Source organism: Urocampus carinirostris, chromosome 1, assembly GCF_059441175.1.
Source record: "Urocampus carinirostris isolate Australia breed hairy pipefish chromosome 1, RoL_Ucar_1.0, whole genome shotgun sequence".
In the NCBI taxonomy this organism is placed as follows: Eukaryota; Metazoa; Chordata; class Actinopteri; order Syngnathiformes; family Syngnathidae; genus Urocampus; species Urocampus carinirostris.
The window spans coordinates 11996320-12009901 of record NC_142349.1 but is presented as its reverse complement, the minus strand read 5'-3'; the positions used below and the strand labels follow the sequence as shown (position 1 = coordinate 12009901).

The window sequence follows — 13582 nt, the reverse complement described above, 5'->3', positions numbered from 1 at the left end:
CACAAAAAAACCCCTAGGCATTCATGTTTGAATGCATTTTGATGTAATGAACAGTATGCATTTTTTTTAAATTGAGTCTTTCTCACCATTAAAACGGGCACACTAAACGAGCACAATGAGAGTTAAAAAAGAAAATGCGCCCTTGAGGTTTAGTCATTGCTCTCTAGAGGTGCATACATTTTTTTTCTCTGCCATAAATTCAAGCATTTTGTAAGTAAGCGGGGTGGCAGGGACAATGAGTGTGACAGCCAAAATCACCCTTCCTGCTCACAGCAAATTCGGGTTTGCTTCCGTCTTGGTCCCTCAAATTAAGATAATCGGTTGAGCTTAGGCTGGATTTTTTTTTAGGCCGATCTTACTTTTAGTTGGTAGCATTACAAGGGAAACGGAATGTCAGAAGTGGGATCTGAAGCTTTGCTTGTAATTTGTGCGCCTAGGCTTCAGCGTGGACTGGTGGGCGCTGGGTGTGCTGATGTTTGAGATGATGGCGGGTCGGTCGCCCTTTGACATCGTAGGAAGCTCTGACAATCCTGACCAAAACACAGAAGACTACCTCTTCCAAGGTAATGAAAAGTATGGCAAAATGTTCCAGGTATTCACAAATCCCTCAGTCTGTAATTTCTTTTAATAAGTTATCGTTTCAAATGGGTGTAGGAGTAGGAACCTCTAGTATCCCTTGTTATGATACAATCCGATTATCAATATATTAGATGGAAAATCAATGCACAACATTTTGCGAACAATTACAAGTACATTGTATGAAAAAAAAACCTTGCAAGATGAGTTGCTTGAAAACAAGAGTACTGTATTTTCCTGACTATAAAGCGCACCTAAAAAAAAACCAAATTTTTCTGAAATAAGATTGAAAATACGTGTAGTGTATATATAGATGTGCATTACAGGCGCTGACCTAAACAGTACAGATGGCAAACTAAGTCATTAGAGCTTAGCTCATTATCACACCATTTCTACTTACGATGCCAAAAACACTGATTTGCTTAATGCATTCTGATAGGTTAAACAGTCTTTCCACATCTTCACCTGTGTGTCAATAACCTCTTTAATATGTAAACGCACACAAAAGAGCTTATTTAGTATTTTGTTCAAAGACTTTTGTTTTTTGCCTTCCACAAGGTTATGTCATTACCAACAGTGGTCTAATGGTAGTGTCCTCGCCACTGCAATGCAGGTTCGATTCCTGTTACAATGTTTTGTTATTTTCATCAGTTACATTTATCAACTGATTAATCATTGCCATAAGTGTATTGTTGAACACGTATCGTAGCTCTTGCTGTAGTCTTAATTTCAAGCCCCTTTGTCTGGTGCGCCTTACGTATGAAATATATTTGTAAAAAGACTATTTCTGGGGGGGGTTGAGTATTATAATCAGATGCGCCCTATAATGTAGAAATACGGTACTTTTTTTTTTTTTTTAAGAATGTGTACTGTGTTCACAAAATAACCAATATACATTTTATTCTTTTGAATAGAGAAGACCAACTAAACAAGTATTTTTTACAATTAAGTATCCAAGGAATTCACAATATTATCTGGTCACTGCAGTAAGGACTCCTGGCGTAGACATAACTATATGACGCAAACAAACTCCACATTCATAAGTTCGTTCCAAATAGTTACATTTACATTTATTAATACGTTGTCATTTGTCTCATCCTGTTTTTTTTTTGCAGTCATATTGGAAAAACAGATCAGAATTCCCCGCTCATTGTCAGTTAAAGCTGCCAGCGTCCTTAAGGGATTTCTAAACAAGGTAGGCAGAACTTGCATAAATACTGAAAGATCTCCTGACCCTAGTCACAAACTGTAGCCATTTGCTACTCATTTTGCTGTATGTCATTGCAGATATTGGTTTTAACACATTTCAGCTTCTCACCTATCTGCCTTGTCGGCATTTTGCAATTTCTCTCTTTCGCTCTCTCACTCTCACTCACTCACTTTTAGACTCTTTTCTCACCTTCCACAATGTCGTCTCACAGGATCCCAAAGAGCGTCTGGGCTGCCACGCTCAGACAGGCTTTGCCGACATCATGGGCCATCCCTTCTTCAGAAATGTCGACTGGGAGCTTGTGAGTCTTTTATACGCTTGCTGTAGTTCGAAGATCAGCAACAAGCAACTCTGGAGCTGCATGTGGCTCTTTGGCACTCGCTAGTGGTTCGCTTTTCAAAAATGTTTGATAATGAAAAAAATGATATGGCTTCTGTAGGAGGGCGAGCACAACAACAACACATACTATTAACGTTTTCCTATTGATATAGATATATACAGTATATACAAGCATTATGCGTTGCCTGCCTAATGAGGCTTTTAATTATTTGGGCTCCTAATGTTTTTTGTTTACAATAAAAAGTGTCGACAATGAAATTCATTGTCAGCAACGTTGACTAATCAATGCAGCCATATTGTGTATTTAGATGCCGGTGTTATGAGTTCTGAGCGCATGGTCAACCAACAATTCAATCTATGCCATTTTGATTACAGCTGGAGCAAAAGCAAGTAGTCCCTCCTTTCAAGCCCAACATCTCAGGTGAATTCGGCCTGGACAATTTCGATGCCCAGTTCACCAACGAACCCATCCAGTTGACTCCCGATGACGAGTATGATTCCATGTTCGGTACAATCACATGCCACTAAAAGAATCAATTCATCCATGCGTTGTCCTTTGTTCTTGTTTGCTGTGTTTAGCGACGTGGTGAAGAAGATTGATCAGTCAGAGTTTGAGGGCTTCGAGTACATCAACCCGCTGCTAATGTCTGCTGAGGAGTGCGTGTGAGGGGAGATAGGCAAATACACTCTTGCATTCATGTCTTCATGCTGTGAGGTTTTGAGGCGACCCAGCAATATAATTTTCCAGTTTTTGTTGTTGCCAAAAGTAGTATCACACTTCTGTCCACCCGACCTTAAGTCTTTATGAATTATTTTTATACACTCTCTTTTAAAAAGATATACACACGTGTGTGTGTATGTATGGATATAAAACTGCACTGATATATTTGTGTCAATGGGGGGCCTCGCTGCCAAGTTCTTCCAAGGTTACTTATTGTATACAGCTTTATTTTTTTGTACATATGAAACTGTTGATTTTTATCCTCTTCTCAATTTAGATTCATTCAAATCACGCATTTTTCTTAAAACACTAAATATTAAAATATATATACATCTATATTTCTATTTAATTGCAGTAATTATAAATTGTGTGTGTATGACGCTTGCGGATCAAAACTGGACACTGGTTTACTAAACGATTGTGAACCAGTAGCCATGTTGGTATTGGACATTCACACAGGACCAAGTTTAAAAACATTTTTTTGTATGTATGTCTTTATGTGTATATTCTCCTATGGTTACTGAATCGATATGTCTGCTGCTTACAAAAGATTAAAAAAAAAAAAAAAAAAAAAAAACTTCAGAAATCGATTCTGACCATAGGGTTTCCTAACTAAAATAGTTGATTGTGGAACTTAAAAGCAGTATTATTATAAAAGATAAGGAAACAAAATAATAATTTTCAAATAGTAAACCTCTTGACAATAACGCTATTCCTAAGCAAAACATGACACACAGACAACACTGAAATTTGTATGTGCGGCTGAAAAGATAAGGAAAAAAAAAACAATTTTCAAATAGTTAACCTCTTGACAATAACGCGATTCCTAAGCAAAACATGACACACAGACAACACTGAAATTTGTATGTGCGGCTGATGTTTACAATACCTTAATTTTCCCATATAGATTGTTTTGGGCTTTCATTTGACACAATTGCTATTTAACTCTTCACCAACGTCACTAGTTTTATACATAGAAGTAGCCTATCATGGTTTGGTCCATTTTATGCCTTTTTTTAAGCTCTTTTCTATTCTATGTAAAAAACATACATTTACTGTGCTCAGACATGTTTGAGCACAGTAAATTATGGCTTTAGAACAGTTTTTTTAAAACACACACACACACACATTATATATATATATATATATATATATATATATATATATATATATATTCTTTTTGTTATTTGATAAATGTTACCTCTAACACTAAACGTTAGGCAACAGAGCTCCGACCTCAAACAACAACCTTTTTTTGGTATACATTTTTTTGTTTTTGTATTTAGAGAATTTGTAATCACCAGATCGAGGACAAACTGTTACTGGGTATTTTTTTGAAAGCCACCCACAGGACTCTGCTGACATTTTATTAGATTGCAAAAGGACAATAAACATTTTATTCCTCTTTTTCAGTAAGAATCTTTTACTCAACGTTGTATGAAGGGTTTGTTTGGGTCCTTGAAATCCATGAAAATGCTTGAATTTAAATGTGTTTTCAAGGATTGATAAGTGCTTGAAGTTTGGGTGAAGTTATTATAAATGCTATAAAATGTTGCCATGGTTCACAACAAGTCTGCTTAAAATGGCATTGACACTGCTCTCTGGCAGCTTTGCCATTCGTTCCCCCTTAAATTAACGGCAGCTGTCCTAAGTTTTTATGGCATTGTCCTATGAAGCATCAGCACCCCCTTTCAGGTTGCGCACAAGAGGACATGTGCATGGTACACCTAAATGGGGCACTATGAAATGCATATTTGTGCAAGGATTTTGCATCAATTATGGACCTTGCAAAGAATTAAGCTAGCGTTTCGGAGTGGTAAAATGTAATAGAAAGAACTTCCTGCAACTGAAAATGTAAGCTATACATTTTTGTCCATTTACCCAACAACTGTATGTGGAGAGATATGTCTTAAAGATATTCACACATGTATTGTTCAGATCCACAAATAAACTTGCGAGTTTACTCAAAATCTAAAAATCATTTGGCTTCATATTTACAATTTACATAAATGCACACACAACAATAAAAATCACATAGGTAGATCGCAGACATATTGGTGGATCTGCAAAATACGTGATTTACACCAAATTTTTTCTTTTAATGGTGTGGTGAAATTGCAAAATTGGCTTTAAAAGTCCTCGGATTTGGCCATTAAAATGGTTTACGAACACTGTATGCCTTCCATATTTTGTGCTGATGAGTTAAAATGATTTTGGAGGCTAATTGTTCCATGTAAATCCGGAATATACTACTTTCATTTCCATACCTTAATTTTTATAAATAGTACCTCATTAGGCTGATATGGCAAGCTTTTGGTCTTTACAAATAAATACCACAGGTTAACCATACTAAGAGTTTGAGTTTTATACAAAAAGTCCCTCCTCCATTTTTTTGTTCTTGCTGACCTCAGATAAAATATTGTACCTTCTTATTAGAATGGGCTTGCATTTAAAGCTGAATCACTGGAACCTGCAAATTGTTGAGCTTGAGCATGTTTGTTCTTCACAAGTCACAATTATAACCCCCTCTTCTACAATCACCCCCTTTTAGGGCCCCTTGAGAGTCATTGACACATTGACCATCTTACTCCGCATTCTTTTTCCTGACCTAATGCCCCGCAAAAACCATGAGGCTCGAGGAAATGATAATTTGCTGCAAATAATGAAACCGATTGATTTGTGGCCCCCAACAAGTCAGAACAATAGTGTTGAGGGGAGAAGGTCAATTCACATGCAATCCCAGGTGAGTCACATTTGTGGGGAGGCAGAAAAAAATCACTCCATCCAATACAGTTGTTGCTGCATAATTGTTAGATCCCACAATGGATTCTTTGACATTGTTCCCGTGCACTCTTTCCAGAAGATGCCCCAGCACTCCCACGCATTCCCTTGGCTTGTGGCTGCTTCTCACCCAATGAAGAGCACATGGCTAATTCATTCACCCTGCATCATTAATGACAGATAAAAACACAGCCCCTCGTAATTGCTTTTATCTTGTCGGATGTTTTATCCCTTTAACCCAACCCCGTAGGGACTAATTACGCAGTGAAAGTAGTCTTAAATGCAGTCTCTTTACAAAACTCACACACGCAAGCTACAATTGAAGGTGTGCGCGGCTTTCTGTGTTGATCTTGTAGAGCTGACTTGATTTATTTTTGTCTGGCAATTAATCAAACTTCACCATGCACGGCCCACACAGAATGATACCATTTCAAGTGCCAAGTTTTGTCCATTTTCTCTAGTTAGTTGTCAGTGTTAGGCATAATACTGAGAAAAAGTAGTTACCGTTGATTTAAAAACTTGCATTCTTCTCCAAATGCTGACCACATAGAACTGCTTGAAAATGGCAAGATTCCTCCATCCATTATCTGCACCGCTTACCATCAGTAGGGTCGTGGGGGTGCTGGTGCCAATCCCAGCCATCTTTGGGCAGTGGACTGTAGACACCCTGAACCGGTTGCCAGCAAGCGGCAGGGCACACAAAGACAAACAACTCATATGCTCATTCACACCTTGGGTCAATTATCCTGACATGCATGTTTTTGGAATAGAATAGAATAGAATATACCTTTATTGTCATTGTTACAAAATGGGTTAACATATTGTGACAACGAAATTGGGCATGACACTCCAGTTTTACACATTCACAGTGAGGTATGAGACAAGAAGATAAAGGAACAGAGAATATAAGGTTATAAAACAAGGGGGATAAGGCTATAGTTATAATTTACATGGTATTTACACAAGAAATGTCGGCATGTGGGATGTTACATACAGTGTTGTCGTTGGTATCGTAAGGGTTGTGCAATATTGCATTTGGTGCAAAGTCATCATAGTGCAAAAAATAGTCAGCATATGCATTGGTGCAAACATAGACAACATAGTGCAATGTGGGAGGACACAGGAGTGCGCAGGGGAAACCCACGCAAGCACGGAGAGAACAAGCAAACTCCACACAGGAGGTTCAATCTCATAACCTCAGTACTGTGCCGCAAAAGCGCTAACCACTCTGCCGCCTTGCTGCCAAAAATGGGAACATAATCCTTAAGAATCTTTATATTTCTTGTCTAAACTTGAACGATTGCAATTGAACACTTGGCTGAGAAACTCCATATCCATTTTGTTTTTGTTAAATCATTTGAAGAAGTAATCCTCCATTGCTGATTACTGTTTAAAACGTTTATGTTATATTCCAATCAAGGTGTATTTCAAAAATATTTTTACAAATATAAACGGGCATGACAATCTCTCACTTTTAGGAGGAATTCACCGTTTAGAAGTCAAAAAGGTGACCTATATTAGTTGTAAGATTTCCCAGAGTGGATCTAACAAAATCAGTGAAGTCCGCACAGTACTGTATGTACTTGTGTGTAACGCGCATTCGATTTTCTCATTATCACAATATTTTTATTCATGTTGCCCCTAAGACTCCAGGATCCAACCGACCAACAAACCTGAGACTAATGTTAGAGAAGGGAGAATACAGAAAGTCAACCTGAAGGATATAAATAAGCGCAAAACAGTACAACAGGGGAAACAACTCTTTGGTTTATCCATTGATGAATCAGACTTTGAATACATTTTTCATTTCTATTGCTGTTGTGTTTTCAATTATTTGAATAATGGCAGCATGTGTTCAAAATTTGTCACATTCGCTGCCTATTTTGGGTCGAGAAAAATTCATACTGATTTTTATTTGAAAATTAGGGGTGCGCATAATATACAAATGTGGTACAGTGGAACCTCGGTTCTCGACCATAATCCATTCCAGAACCCTGTTCGAAAACCGATTTGTTTGATCACCGAAATCATTTTTCTCATTAAAAATAATGTAAATCGTTTTAATCCGTTCCAACACCCTGAATGTTTACCTTGAATGTTTAACGTAAACATAAAGCTAACCCAGGCTAATCGTACGTCCGCGTTATCGTAATCTTCCGTACGAAAGATTACGCTAACATGAACGTGTAAAAATAAAATAATCAGGTCGTTTACAAGTCATTTAGCACCCGGATCTCCACAACAAGTGGTGAGCGGTTCATTGGAAAGGGGGCTCCGTTCCGACACCCTGAATGATTACCTTGAATGTTCAACGTAAACATGAAGCTAACCCAGGCTAATCGTACGTTCGCGTTATCGTAATCTTCCGTATGAAAGATTACGCTAACATGAACGTGTAAAAATGAAAAAAAAAAAAAAGAATTATGAATAGGATTTCTTACCTTTATGGTGGTCAGCAGAATGCGCAGGTGGACAGTGGGGTATTCCCTAGCAAGATCAGACACTCGCACACCTGCTTCATATTTTGCTATTATTTCTTTCTTAAATGCAATAGTTGTACGCACTACCTTTCTTTTTTCACCTGTAGCAACTTTGCTACTTGCACTGACTTTCTTCGGAGGCATAATTAGAGGCTAAAACACTTTGTACACCTATATTAAAAGCGAAAGCAAAACGAAGCACGTCCGCACGCGATAACAGTTGGTCACGAAAAGAGCCACCTACACCCGTACGCCGCTCAGCATCGCACCCTAGCGTACACACTCGCGCATTACCGGCGTTCGAACTCCGATTTTTTTGACCGAACAGCGAAGCAAGAATTTCTCTACATTTTTGGTCGGACTCCGATTTGTTCGAACTGAGAGGCGTTCGAAAACCGAGGTTCCACTGTATTTACTCCACACCCTTCTCACCTTTTTAAACCCTAATTCATGATTCAAATTGAATCGTTTCTCCGGCGCCGTCACGAATGGCAGCCACTCCAGCAGCTCCCGTGTTATTTTCGATTGTTCTCAGCTCAGGGATGCTGCTGGAAAAGTGAATTTCCCTTCGGGGATGAATAAAGTATCTATCTATCTCTATCTATCTATCTATCTATCAACACACGTTTACTATAAATTGATTTCTTGTGTGTGTGTTTTTCCTGTTCAAGCCATGCAGTTTCTACCATTCGCTACTGGTGGGTCATGACACACAACCGTTTAAACTGACTAGTGAGTTGAGTATTTTATTTAGCTTGGATACGAGAATATCAGTAGAGAGAAATTCTTGTACATTGTGCTTGAGACCCTGTAACTTTATTGAGTTGTGCTTTGTATGGCCATATAAACATGCCAACTACACATGATCACATTTTTAGCAGTGTGATGCTGGCGGACTTGGGAACTGTTACCAATTAAATGGTGTTGAAATTCTTGAACCGTTATAAGTAGCTAGAGTAACACATTACTTTGTAACCCGTTTTGCCCAACACTACTAGGCAGTACATTTGACTCATATTTAGTGGTATCAAATTGTGTCTTTTCGCTTACAAACATTCTTACTCTTGGTATTCAGGGACTTTTTGACCAATCTTTATTGTACCTAAAATCGTATGACCTGAAAGTGACTCGAGTGACATTTATAAGCTGTCTTTCTAAAGTTCCTCTGTTTACTATTTTAATGCTACTCGTAAGCTATAGTGCTGCATTTATTATAATCCATTTTACTTCAAAGTGCCTTTCAGGACACTCAAGGTCGTTGTACACAAAATATCAAACAACAATAATACAAGAATAAAACAAGCATGTAATACATACCAAATAAAAACCATGGGAAGTTAAAAAAAGGGGGGGGGGCATATGTGAAGCAGATAATTATGAATTAACAAGTCTGAAGAGGTGGATTTTTATTCCGGATTTGAAGGTGGACAGGATGACTCAATTCCAGAGGTCAGGTAATAATGAGTTCCAGAGCTGGGGGGCAGAGCAGCCGAAAGCTCTGCTCCCCATGGAGCTGAGACCGGCAGCGGGTACAGTGAGATGGAGGGAAGAAGGATCTGAGGGTGTAGTATAGCGTGGCAAAGTGAAAGAGGTAGGAAGGGGCAAGGTTATGGATGGCCTTGTAGGTGTACAGCAGGATGTTGTAGGTGATTCTTTGGTGTGTTGGGAGCCAGTGGCGTTATTAAATCATCTCCTTAGTAAAATCAATTTTCCCTAACTAACATAAATGAATTGCTTTCCTCAAATGCAGTGGTCCGCAACCATTTCTATACCACAGACCGGTTTAAGGTCTGACCATACACTTGCGTTCCAGCCCACTAATCACATTAGTAATAATAACAACAAAAATAATAATAAGCACTAATACACAGACCAGCAGTGTTCTAGATGACATGGGGAAAGGCATTCGATTTTATCTCATCATCACACTATTTTGGCTGAACTCTTTCTCATAATGCTCCATTACAACATGAGTAAAAATGGTATAAAATCGTATGCCTTTTCCTCTGTCATCCACAACCCTAGTGGTTAGGATTTTGCAATGTCACCACAGCGATCCGGGGTTTGATTTCAGTCTCATCCAATCCTGAGCAAGTGAGGTCAGCGATATTTGTCTACTGATCAATCATTGATTCATTGCGATGGTATACTACCTTCAAAAAATGTGTGTGTATGGTGCAAGCAGGAAATATTGCTTTTTTGTTTTTTCCGTGTGGCCCGGTACCTGTTTGGGGCCCAGTGGCTGTCAACCACTGCTCTAATGGTTTTGAGCAGCGCTTCCTAACCTGTTGTATGTTTGCCATCCCGTACTTGTATCACATCCCGTATGTGGTTTTCAAGCATTATTACCGCCAACCTATTTACAAGCCCTGAACGTGCGCCAACATATTTCGATAGTCCACATTGAAAGTGACATAAAAAGACCCTGACATTGTCTGCCTCTTGGGGGTATCATCCCATGTTCGATAATTAAGTCTGAGTAGCAGGTAGAAAAGTGGCTTCTCCGCATCCTAGCTCATCTTTGGCTCATTTTGTTTTCAAATGAACTATCACGTTAGTTCACGTACCAGATGAATGGAGTCCCAGTGCAGCACTTGCGGTTGTGTTATTACGACAAAATCAATGTCCCCCCCACACACACCAAACGGATACACACTCCATCCACTTCATGTAGGGGAGAGGCCGGACGCACATTTGCTACCATAATACAACTGCTGACTTTGCTCTCACATCCTAGCAGCTGCTGCAAAACAGCCCACAATGTTGTTTAAAAGGGCGCGTTCTCTACATGTGTTGAATCAGTCACGGTGTAATCGTAGCCAATGTGTCTAAAGTGGTAGATAGAACATGGGCACTTGAGACTTTTTATGAGCCTACTCATGATATACGTGACAATAAAATTAAATGTTTCTTTAAACTTCAAGGTATTGAGAGTAATAATCCAGGAGCACCTGCCTAATACAATTTCTAGCCAAGTTGACGCTGCAAATCAACACTTATAACAAAAAGGGCAGTATACATTGTATGTATCCACGTACATGACATTGCAAGGCTTCATACAATGTAAAATGAAACCGTCATGTGTCTAAAAAAAAGTGTTTTGCAGATGTACAAATGGTTTATTGGTTGGACCCTTAACCGCTAAGGTCATGGAGGCACCATTTCCTGTGTTGTGTCTTAAGCAAGTACAGCCCGGTGGCACCCATCCCTCTCCAGAGTAACACATGTTACTTGGGGCCAGTGTTGCTTTATCTTATAGGCTAAATCTTCAAAGAAATCCGAAGGATTGGGTTCTGGGGTTTCTTTCAAATCTAATTCTAAGCAAAAGTGCAGCTTTTCGACTTGATTGCTAATCGGTTCTGCAGGGTTTGTACAGGTGCTTGAAATCCTTGAAAATGCTTGAATTTTAAAGTTTTCAGGGTTTGAAAAGTGCTTGAATTTTAGGGTAAATGCTTGACATTGGTGACATGTTTCCTGGAAATCTGACTTAATAGACCACATATGAAATGTAGAAAATAAAGTTTGCTTAAAAATGATACACCTGTTTTGGGGGCCTCCCTTTGCCATTGCATTTCCTCTTCCTCCAAGACTAATGGCGGCTGGCATTGGTTTGTATGCCCTTGTCATGTGAAGAGGCATTGCCCCATATGCGTTCTGCCCAAGAGGACAGGTGAAGAGACCAAGAAGCCAAGTACCATTGTGGAGAATTTGAACATTTGGCTCTGAAAGTGCTTGAATTTGGTCATTAAAATGGTGTAAGAGCCATGATTATGCCAACTAGTTGTTAAAAGGCAAAGACCCTATGATGATGATGTAATGAACCTTTGCTGCTGTCGCACTTAAAACTCCTACTAACTTTAAAACAAATTTGGAAGTAATGAATGTGCCCATTATTGTCATCATAAAGTACAATGAAAATAGTAGAATCTGTAAATAAACACTTATCGTCAATCTATAATAAAGAAATTCTAGCACAGTACTAAGTCAAATCAACTACTCTGTTACTCATCAGAACAGTGTTTTTCAACCAGTACGCCGGGGCACTCTAGTGTGCTTGTCTAGATTGCCGGAGGAAATTTCCCGATATTGTCTTTCCATATAAAAAGCATGCTGTAGTTCAGTACATTTCCTTTTATTCTAATAGTCAACCAAAAACCTTTAACAAACGTCTACCCGGCAGCAGTTTCCTATTCTTTTACCCTTTATATATTAATTATGATGTAGACAGGGAAATGTTATTAATAAATTATTTTGTTTGATGAAGCTGTTTAAGATTGTACTACAATAGAAATAATACAATTCATCAGTGTAAAATTTTTGCTTTTAATTGTCCTCATTTGGATTGCTTGTTTAAAAAAAACTGAAAAAATAATGTAGTAAGATAAAAAGTCATTGTACTGGCAGACTGTTTTGCTCATAAGTATTATTTTATGTTTGTTTGTTTTTTTAGAAAAAAATATGTAGTTAAAACGTATAAAAGTTATAAATATAGTACAATCCCAAATTACTGTAATATGATTAACCAAAATAAATAACCTGTACTACCTCCAGATCCACGGTGACCACAAATAATGATAAAAATGTTACACTGTCAATTTAGGTGACATGATCATTTAAACTTTAAAATTTAAAAAAAAAAAAATCATATCTTAACATTTTTGACAGAGAGTGTGCCTCAAGATTTTTTTTTTTTGATTAAAGAAGTTTGCCTCGGCTGAAAAAAGGTTGAGAAACACTGCATTAGATAGTTGACAAAATCCAGCCACCAATTTAAAAAGAAAATCTTAAGTAATGGTCTTCATAACAATTCCTCCTGTGATGTAATTATTGCTTAAACAATTACCTACATTTTAAACTAAGTAGTTCAAAAGACTTTCAGATATTATTTCCTAAACTGGTGACAACTGGCGACCATGATGGTCACCTTATCGGTTGAACAGCTGCACCTTTGTCAAAAACCTTGGTCAAATTGAATATAGCACGCTCACCACAAGACCGGCAATAAAACATTGAATTCATAGTGTAATTCACGCTTGTATGACTACCAATCCTTAACCAATTAGCTATCAAATGATTACGTGTGTAATTAATGAAGGACAATGATTGCTCAGCTGAAATGATGTTTTTTATAGTTCATGCAAATCAAGAGAATATATCTTATCAAATGAATGATACGTCTTACGATAATTACAACTACTTACAAAAAAAACTTGCGGCGGGAGCAAATATGCTAAACAGTAATAAGAATTCTTAAGAGATCTTGTTACTACATTTTTTTCAGATGGATGCAGGTAATCAACTCCGTGCAAATGTATTCTTTTGCAAAAAAAAAGTTAGATGTTTTGAAAAAAATGTCCTTAAACGCCATTGTCATGATTACTGATTCGAGGCACCTGCGGCTGCCCCGGTGGCGCCAACCGCCCTGGTCGCTGATTGGCTCATAGCCACTGTTTAAACCCCCCGACTCTGTTACCG

The 13582-nt window shown here is 38.2% G+C and overlaps 1 protein-coding gene across 1 annotated transcript in view; it reads left to right on the top strand.

Moving 5' to 3' along the window:
- The window catches only part of prkci (protein kinase C, iota), a 29134-nt gene extending 25711 nt beyond the window's left edge, over positions 1 to 3423 (top strand). Inside the window, exons 14-18 of the mRNA XM_088326770.1 lie at positions 438 to 563; positions 1692 to 1771; positions 1998 to 2087; positions 2501 to 2616; positions 2705 to 3423. Coding sequence (XP_088182896.1) covers positions 438 to 563; positions 1692 to 1771; positions 1998 to 2087; positions 2501 to 2616; positions 2705 to 2792 — 500 coding nt within the window. The 3' untranslated portion in view covers positions 2793 to 3423. The remainder of the gene's footprint in view (positions 1 to 437; positions 564 to 1691; positions 1772 to 1997; positions 2088 to 2500; positions 2617 to 2704) is intronic.
- Positions 3424 to 13582: the final 10159 nt, after the last annotated feature.